General features: G+C 64.2%; 4 protein-coding genes across 4 annotated transcripts in view; all 4 read left to right on the top strand.

Annotated features, from left to right (window-relative positions):
• EMIHUDRAFT_453296 (hypothetical protein) overlaps positions 1-1,055 on the top strand; it is a 2,331-nt gene extending 1,276 nt beyond the window's left edge. The window contains exons 5-6 of the mRNA XM_005760118.1: positions 105-193; positions 740-1,055. Of these exons, the coding sequence (XP_005760175.1) occupies positions 148-193; positions 740-957 (264 nt within the window). The 5' untranslated portion in view covers positions 105-147 and the 3' untranslated portion in view covers positions 958-1,055. The remainder of the gene's footprint in view (positions 1-104; positions 194-739) is intronic.
• A 745-nt stretch (positions 1,056-1,800) lies between these two features.
• On the top strand, positions 1,801-3,266 carry EMIHUDRAFT_218301 (hypothetical protein; the record flags this gene model as incomplete). The annotated part of the gene is made up of 3 exons (XM_005760117.1): positions 1,801-2,732; positions 2,817-2,886; positions 3,003-3,266. The coding sequence occupies 3 exons, from the start codon at positions 1,801-1,803 to the stop codon at positions 3,264-3,266; spliced, it is 1,266 nt and encodes a 421-aa protein (XP_005760174.1).
• Positions 3,267-6,671: 3,405 nt separating this feature from the next.
• Positions 6,672-8,150, top strand: EMIHUDRAFT_106464 (hypothetical protein; the record flags this gene model as incomplete). The annotated part of the gene is made up of 1 exon (XM_005760116.1): positions 6,672-8,150. One exon carries the CDS (start codon positions 6,672-6,674, stop codon positions 8,148-8,150), a length of 1,479 nt encoding a protein of 492 aa, XP_005760173.1.
• Positions 8,151-8,414: 264 nt separating this feature from the next.
• The window catches only part of EMIHUDRAFT_218298 (hypothetical protein), a gene marked incomplete at both ends in the record, with an annotated part of 2,152 nt that continues 1,415 nt past the window's right edge, over positions 8,415-9,151 (top strand). Inside the window, one exon of the mRNA XM_005760115.1 lies at positions 8,415-9,031. Within this exon, the coding sequence (XP_005760172.1) occupies positions 8,415-9,031 (617 nt within the window). The remainder of the gene's footprint in view (positions 9,032-9,151) is intronic.

The following is a 9,151-nucleotide window of genomic DNA, read 5'->3' as shown; positions in this document are numbered from 1 at the left end:
AATCGAGTGACTGCGTCAGGCGTTCCACACTCGGCCGAGAACTGCACCATATCTCCCCACATCTCCCCACATCTCCCCATATCTCCCCATTCTTTCGCATATCAGGCGTTCCACACTCAGCCGAGAACTGCACTCGCTGGGTCTGGCATGACAACTGCCGCGGGAAAGACGCCGACTCCCACTGGTGCCAGCAGTACAAGGCCGTAGAAGCGGAACATCTCCCCATATCTCCCCGTATCCCCCCGTATCTCCCCGTATCTCGCGCGCGGGTGCGCCATCTTCTGGCTCGCCGTGCTAGAAGCGGAACCGCTCCCCAGATCTCCCCATATCTCCCCGTATCCCCCCCATATCTCCCCGTATCTCGCGCGCGGGTGCGCAATCTTCTGGCTCGCCGTGCTAGAAGCGGAACCGCTCCCCATATCTCCCCAGATCTCCCCGTATCCCCCCGTATCTCCCCGTATCCCGCGCGCGGGTGCGCCATCTTCTGGCTCGCCCGCCCAGACGCGGCATGCGCATTCTTTGGGTCGCAACCAGCGCTCGAGAGGGCGCGTACTGCGCTGCGTTCGGCCGTATTCAGCTGTCTTCACACAAAAACACAACCCCGGGACCCAAGACGCACAAGCACATACTTCACGCTTGTCTTCACTGTACTTGTGACACGCTCGTATTCATGCGAGGCCCTGAGTACTCTGCACAGCACCGCATTCCCGCGCCGAGGCTGGCGTTATCCATCACGCAGGTACAAGACCGCCGACCTCAACTTTGACGATGCGCCGGTGCGCGCCGAGGACAGGAAGGCGCGCGGCTTGGCGCGTGGGCAGCCCGACGACTTGTGAGAGGGAGAGAGCTGTTGGTGCGTTTCAGCGCCGCGCCCGGAACGCAGCGGCCGGACGTTTGCTTCATTGTCGGCTGAGGTGTCCGTGTCGGTGCGCGATTGCAAGCGCGTGCGCGCGTTGAGTTGGTCAGTTGGAGAGCGTGGCGAGAGAAGCAGACGGGCTGGCGGCTGAGTCCACGGTCAGGGTGCCAGCGCGCAGCGCCCCGGGCCCCACCGTGTAAACGGGGGCAAACCCTGGGAGCCACACGACGTGAAACACACCATCTAAAAGCTCGCAGCGAGCTCTCTCGTAGTACCAGCTTATTTTTCGATCTTAGACTTAGTTTTCATGCGTACCCTTTCGCCATGCCCATAGATACAACCCGGCACCAACTTGATTCGTAGATCGGCGTCTCACGGCCGGGCCGCGGGACGGGGAGGGAGAGCACGGGTGCGGTGCGCGAGACCGCTTGTACAGCCCAATCTACTCTCTGGGCCTTGGATACGATGAAGTTGGAGCACTTGGAGTTGAGGATTTTTTTTGTATCGCGCGCCTTGCGGGGGGGGCGCGGAAAAGAGGAACCTCTTACTTAGCGTCATCGCCATGGTGCTGCAAGCAGCGCCGGGCAACGACGGCTTACCGCCTCCCGGTCCCCCGGAAATCGGTTGAAGTGTGACGGCCCCGTTGGACCCGCGACACGGCCGCCGAACATATCGATGACGGCGCGCCCACATCTTATTACTTGAGCGGTACCCGGTATAGTTGGACGACGTCCCCGGCTCCCCGCCGCGCAGTCATATTCGTTAGCGGTGTGCCAATGAGCATTCCCTCCGCTCTCCTGGTTGCCTTCGCTGCTGCGCAGACAGCGCGCAGCCCCGTGCATCGTTGCTGCTACGGACGCCGTCTTGCAGTCACGTCGCTCGCATTCGCCGCTGAGCCTTGGTTCACCTACGAGCCGCCCATACCTCCTACAGAGCGCGGTGTCATGGGCGGACTGCTCATCCGCATCCTAGATCGAGTCGCCCAGGAGACTGGGATCGAAGTCGAGTATCTTGAGAATCGGCCAGGTGTAGGGATCGGCGTCGCGCACAACTGGTTTGCCGATCTCCACGACGGCTACGCTGATGCAACCTTCGCCTTTAATAGTGACACCATCCAGGTATGGTCAAACACGTCCGTGTTCGGGACGGTTCCTCTCGCATCCACGTACTGGGTCATGGTGGTGGCCAAGAGAATTGCTGCTCAGTCCTTTTGGCTCTTCATCGAGCCATTTGAGACCTCGCTGTGGCTGGCCATCGCCGGCGTGGTGACGGCGTCGGCGGTGGCGATGCGCGTGTTCGAGCACAAGCGGCTTGTGAGGAGCACAAAAAGTGTGTTCCTCAAGGCGGAACGGAGTCAGATCACGGCTCGCACTTCGCGGCCGCCACTTCGTTTCCTTGGCAAGCTGTGCCACAATCTTTACAGCGCGTCGGCCTTTGCCCTTGGTGGAGAAGATCAGGAGTGGACGTCATGGCCGGCGCGCCTCTTCCGGCTCGCACTGCTGCTCTTCTTCTACATCATAGCGGCTGTCTATACCGGCAATCTCGCCAACCTCTTTATCCGCCCCACCGAGGAGATCCTCGGCCCAACATCTCGGCAGCAGCTAAAGACCAAGACCGGCTGCATCCCTTGGTGGAACTGGGCGCCTGTGATCCGGCCCTTTGTGGGCCACCTCATGGGGCCGTTCATGGATGACCCCTCAGCATGCCTCGCAGACTGCGAGCAGGTTCGTGTCGATTATTGCGATCGAGCGCTCGATGACGGAACGGCGGACGCCTTGATCTACATCCAAGCACAACTCCAGCTCCATTCGCTGCGTCACTGCAACACGCGCCACCTCGTGCCGTCCGTCAACATTGTCCCGATGGATTGGGCGCTGTGCGCGAGCCACATTCACACGCAGCGAGTAGAGGATCTCCGCTGATCGGGTGGGCTCACGAGTGGAACGCGTGTATGCACTAGGTTCATGGACGATCGACGAGCGGACAATCGGGCGCTCGCAAACAACCTGTCGAAGGCCATCAAGTGGTTCGTCGACCAGCCCGAATACTCCGACCTTCTGCAGGCGGGCCGGGCCCTGACCAAAACCATTCCCGGCCACTATGCCCAGCCCCGACCCGCCAGTTCAAGCAAGCTCAGCCCCCACAGGACTCCTACGGCTTGGGAGACACGTGTCCGAGCAGCGCCAACAGCGAGAAGATCTCGCTCGCGAGCATGTCCGGGCTCTTCATCCTCGTGGGTGCGATCGCAGCATTTGCAGTCGGCAGCGCCGTGCTCAACGATTTTCTGGCGCCAGCGGGGATCAGGACCATTCGAAAGTTTTCCGTGCAACGCTCGCGGAGTAGGCGCTCGCCCGACATCGCCTCCACCTTTACCTCCTCTACAGCCGCCTCCGCCAGGGATGAGACGTGAAGTCAGCGCAGGCGGTGAAGCCTTGGTGGGGTCGGGCCCCGCTTTGCCAGCGCGTAGGCCCTAGGGCACGCCTATGTACGTGTGTGTGTCGCCTCGAAGCGACTCCTGCTGGCGCATGTGTATCTTCGTTAGAGCGAAAGTGAAGAACAGTCAGGCGCCAAGCTCACAGCACTCATGTTAGGTCGCTGGAAAAATAAATGAAGGGCGCTGACCACGGGCGACTACATGCCGAAGGTCCGACGACGACTAGCGCCGGCTACACGCTTGCATGCATCGCCAAGCCGCGACCACCAAGTGGTCCCCTCAAAACCATGCAGCCTAGAACCTCGCCACACGTGAGGGTTCACGGTCGAACAAGTGCCCGCTTCGGCATCGACGGCACACACGTGCTCTGTACCATACACTGCTAAACCCAAACGGGACAGGCAACGAGCCACCCTTGCGGCCCCCAAGCTACGCATGTCTCTCTGCACGACTCACGACACTCACGTGCATGTGCCAGTCATGTGCCTCTTAGCAGTTGGTGCAGTTAGCATGCCTCGCAACGCGCCAAAGAGTACGCCTCCTCCCAAGTTTGTGCCCCGCACAATGGGCACAATTGGCGGCCTTGCGCTTGCCAACGCTGGACGCAATGCAGGTGGTAGATGTGGCCACATCGCCCTAGGCTGATGAGGCAGCCAGCCGCATCTGGGCAGCCAGGGGGTGGCGGGGACTGGGCGGTCCTGCCAATCATCCCAGCGCACCTGCAAGAGAGGGGCTCTCGACACATGGCGCATGTGTGAGAACGCAGTGCGTATCGCTCTGCAAACGGATCCATGCTCTCCCCGTCAGCAACCAGCGGCCGCCCAGTCTCGAGAAGACCTTCCCAAGTTTCGCGGCGCAACGTGGGGTGGGCAAGGAGACGGTCCTCGGGCCACTCCAGCACGAGCTGCACGGCGCGACCGCTGTAGCACACATCGAAGTACTCTGCGAGAAACATGTGCCGGGGAAGACTCCCAGCAGGTGCTGAACCAGAACCATAGAGCTGTCTGGGCAGTGCGTGCACCGGAGGCTGATCATCAGACGCCCGGAGGTTCAACTGGTACCGCAGCGGGAACGCTCTGTTAACGTCTTCCGGTGTCCTGATGTCCTCGGGTCGAAGGCCGGGGGGCGCAAGAATCGCTCGCCCGTAGAGGCCATGGTTCTGAAGGAGGACCTTGATCACGTGAGCAACGGTGTGGCCCAGAGAGGCATGAACTTGCATCACGGCACTATCCCGAGGCTGAGTCGTCCGCACCGGGTGTATGAGCAGCCTCACCCGCCTGCGCGTGAACGCCTCTGGGAGCGAGAATCCCTGCGCACGGCACCTGTTGAACAGAGCCGTGATCAACGCCATGAGCGGCGGCCGGAAGCTGGCATGGGTATCTTCGCGGTGAAGCAGCGCAACCGCCGCTCGGAAAGCGCCGGTCTGGTCGGCAGCCTGTCGATCTGTTGGGCTCGTGAACACATTTGCGGCCAACCACGCTAGCGACGTAGACAGCCCAGCCCCCCCGGCCGCTGCACTCGGGCCTGTGAATCTTGACCGCGCATGCCACATTTGGCTGAGCCTCGCAGCGTACTGAAGGCGCACTCCGTGGTTGCGGGGCAGCCAGTGGAGGTCAGCTCTTGGCAGCCGAGTGTTGTGGCGAGTGATGGCCTCATCGACCAGGCCCTGCCAGAGCTTGCACACACACTCGGCACAGGCAAGCTCTGTTCTGCAGTCCAGACTAGCCAGCACAAAGGCCAGAAGGTCCGCGGGCAAACTGTTGAGGTCCATGCACACACACAGACAGTAATGCGTTGGGGTGTGCGGGTCGGATGCGTGAACAGTTGCTCAGGTGTGAAGTTACGTTTGGATTACATCGCACTACACATCGATTTGAAGTGTCTGTGGTCTGCGGTAGGGAAGTACTACACCCCTATGTGGGGGAGCACGGTTAAGGAAGCTAGCACCTCATCACGAAGTCAAACAAATCTAACACTCACACACACGTCATTTGGGGCCTGGAGCCCTGTTCACGCGCGCGCGAGACGTGCAGACAGGGTTGCCAGGTGAGAGCGAATGGCGCGGTTCACGCCTCGCACAACAGAGAGAGAGATGCGCTCTGCATGGTGGGACATAAAAGAGAGCGAGTACTTGGGCGAGTAGGCCGTGCGGTCGACGCTGCCGCGCGCGACTTTGCGCGCGAGGCGGCGCAGCTTGAGAACGGCGGTGGGCGAGAAGCCGCCGCCGAACGTCTCGTGGAGCAGCTGGTTGAAGTTGTTGCGCTTGACAAAGATCGCGTCGTGGTAGAAACCGCGATGCGCCTTGACGTAGCCGTGGCCGGTCTTGTGGGAGAAGGGTTGGCCGGGCTGCCCGCGCGCCTTGCAGCCCATGTTTAGGCGGCGGGCCTTCTCTTCGGTGTTACCAAAGGCGTAGGAGTGGCCAACGGAGGCGGGCGTGCCGCCACTCGAGGCGTCTCTCTCGAAGTCACGCGAAGAGAGTCAAACGTGACACGCACTCGTACTCGTCGCCTGGGTCGTTCGGGGCGCGCGGCTCCGTCGAGGACCGGGCGCGCCCCTTACCCGGCGCGGCGTAGGTCCCACTCTGACGAAAAGAGGGGAGGCACGGTCGACAGCCCGATCCATCGACTCCACTCATCTTCTGGTGCTTAGCCCCGTGCAACAGCGGTCCGGCAGGCTGCCCCCAAGGCCCCCCGGGCCGCTGCGGGTTTGGGAGTTATGCTTAGGCACAGCTTCGGCGATGGCGGCCCCTCTCTGGGGTGTTGCATAGGCGGGGAGTTTCCCCCGCTGCGCGCTGGTCTCCTCTTTTGCATTTTTTCTTTTCTTTTGAGAGCAGGACGCCGGGTTTGTCTTATATGTGCGTGTCGGGCTGGGGTGTGAGCGAGGGGCAGGATGGGCGGGGGCGTGCGGGGCAGAGGCCCAACGTCGGGCGGCATGTCGGGGTCCGGAGAATTCGAGGGGGGAACGAGGAGGGGGGATGGGCGGTCGGCGTCGGGGTAGAGCGACAGGGCGTACGGGGTAGCCGTCACTCTCCTGCCTCAAAAGGGCGGGGCTGTCCCGGAAAGTGAGAAACGCCGGGCAGCGTGGCGCACAACTGAACCCTCCCATACGTGTTTGAGGCTCCTCCTTTGCTGTGTCCCATCTCCTCATCTCTTTCCCGCCTGGGCGGGGCAGTGGGTGGGCGCGCGGTGAGGCGTGGCGTGTGAGTGTGTGCGACTGCAACGACGGACCGCTCGCAAGGGACCATTGGGTTTGTACTATTAACAACGAAGGCGCTCTCAAAAAAGAATTACATGTATTCACAACGAAGGCGCTCTCAAAAAAATGCCTTCCTGCGAGAAAAACGCTGCGAAAACCCGCCACATATGGACTCCTGCGTGTCGCATGCGACGACGGCTGCGGCCGCTCGACGCTGCCTGCTCAGCGCTGGCGTTTAGCAATGTCTCCTTGCACGCAGGCGTTGAGCACGGCCGATACTTCGAGTCTCTCGTCGCGCTCTCGCAGCGTTTGGCCGCGGGCCACAGCGCGAGGGTAATCACACTCGGCGGCAGTGTGCCCTACGGCAACAATTGCTTCAGGCCGAGCGGCGAGAGCTACCGTGCATGCTCGTGGCCCGCGCGGCTCGTGCACGCGCTGCGCGGCGCTTTCCCGTCGGCCACCATCACGCACGACAACCTGGCGAGTGGCGGCAACAGCGTGGTGCACATACTCTCCACGCTTGGCATCGTGCTGCGCGAGCGCACCGACCTGATCCTCCTCGACTCGCTGGTGAAAGACGCGTGGCGGAGCGGCAGCACGCAAGCGTCGCAGGCGCTCGAGGCGCTGCTGCGCACGGCGCGCGCGCTCGCGCCCACAGCAACGGTGCTCGTCGTCGAGGCGGCCGCGCCAGGCTTGGGCGACGAGGTGCAGCGGGCGAAGCGGCCGGTGCTCGAGCACTACAAGGTCGCGACGCTCGACTGGAAGTCCGCCGCGGCGGACGAGCCCGCGCTGTGGCGCGCCGGGCCCATTGCGGGCACCACGGCCACTGACATCAACCACCCGTCGTGGCTGACGCACCAGATGATTGCCGACCAACTCGTCGCGCTCTGGGCACGCGCCGCGCGGCGCGCGTGCCGGCGCGGCGGCGGCATCGGCGGCGACGCGGCCGGCGGCGGCGCGGCCGGGCAGCGGCCACGCACGGGCGGCCACGCCGCGCCGCCCGCGGCCGGCGGCGCGGCGGCGGGATGGTGGTGGCCACCGGCGCCGCTCTGGCGCGCGTCGGACCTCGCGCACTTTGACGTGTGCACCGCGCCTCTCAGCGTGTATTCGAGCGCGGAGGCGGGCCGCAGCGACAGCCACGGCGGCGCAGGTGGCGGCGCAGGTGGCGGCGCAGGTGGCGGCGCAGGTGGCGGCGCAGATGGCGGCGCAGGCGGCGGCGCAGGCGGCAGAACTCCATCCGTTGGCGCGGCGGGCGGCACTCCGCGCTTCGCGCACGGCTGGCGCTACTACGCTGACCGGCCGAGCAAGTTTGGGTGGATCGCGACCGAGCGCGGCGCGACGGTCGGCTTCGAGCTGCGCTTCGGTGCGGCGCCGCGCTTCGCACTCACCTACTTGCGCAGCTACGAGAAGGTGGGCCGCATCGAGCTGCGCCTCCCGGCCATCGGCTACACCGTCGTCGTCGACGCGCACTGGGTCGACCGCGCCTCGCAGTCGGACGTGCTCTGGTTCGGCACGACGCCGGGGCACGACACGACCATCTCGTACAACACGCACCACGTTCCCGGGCTGCTGCCGAACGCGACGCACGTACTCGAGGCGCGGCTGCTGGCGGCACCCTCGGGAGCGGCGGAGAAGTTCAAGATCGTGCAGCTCGTCTCGTGCTGACGCGCGCGTACACACGTACAAGGTAGGACGGTGGCCATCTCTCGCCCGAGCCGCGTCTTTCTTTAAAAACCCCTTGGAGCACTTGGAGTGCAGTCGGTTGTCGCCGTTTTTCTTTAAAAACACCCCGCTGTCTCGACCCGGGTTAGCGAGCCGAACTCACCTCAGTGCCTGCCATCCCACCACCCCCGACCGTGCGTGCAGCACTCCGCTCACGCCGGCCGGTCACGCCGTAGGCACACGCCGTGCGGTCGAGGCGCAGCGAGCATGGCAAACCGGGTGCACGGCGCGACGTGGGCGGAGCACGCCGGGCTCACCGACGAGCCGTACGCGGCAAAGGAGGCGGGTCCGGAGGCGAGCCAGCGCACGCTGTACCCGATGGTGACGGGCGGGAGCGTCGTCGCCGTCAAGTACGCCGGAGGCGTCCTCGTCGCGGCGGACACCCTCGGCTTTTACGGCTCGCTCGCGCGGTACGACAAGATCCGCCGGATGGAGGCGGTGGGCGTGCGGAAGGACACGCTGGTCGCGGCGGGCGGCGACCTGTCGGACTACCAGTACATCGTCAAGACCGTCGAGGCGCGCGCCGTCGAGGAGTACGCCCTGGACGACGGCGCGGCGATGTCACCCGCGGCGCTGCACTCTTGGCTGACGCGTATGATGTACCAGCGGCGCTCCAAGATGGACCCGCTCTGGAATTCCGTGGTCGTCGCAGGCTGCCGCGACGGGAAGCCGTACCTCGGCGCGTCGACGATGCTCGGCGTCGCCTTCGAGGACAACTTTGTGGCCTCGGGGATCGGAGCGCACCTGGCGCTGCCGCTGCTGCGCAAGCGCTGGACGCCGACGCTCACCGAAGCGGATGCAAAGACGCTGCTCGAAGACTGCATGTGCGCCGCTCAACACCCTCTCCCCCGCCCCCGCCCTATCCCTCCCCCTCCCTCCCCCGCCCGCCCACGCCCCCGCAGCGCAAGAGTGTACCCGCCAACATGCGACCGGGCCCGCCAACC

This window comes from Emiliania huxleyi (genome assembly GCF_000372725.1).
Source record: "Emiliania huxleyi CCMP1516 unplaced genomic scaffold EMIHUscaffold_78, whole genome shotgun sequence".
Classification (NCBI taxonomy): Eukaryota; Haptophyta; order Isochrysidales; family Noelaerhabdaceae; genus Emiliania; species Emiliania huxleyi.
The sequence above is the reverse complement of the archived record's forward strand: the minus strand, read 5'-3'. Positions and strand labels throughout refer to the sequence as shown.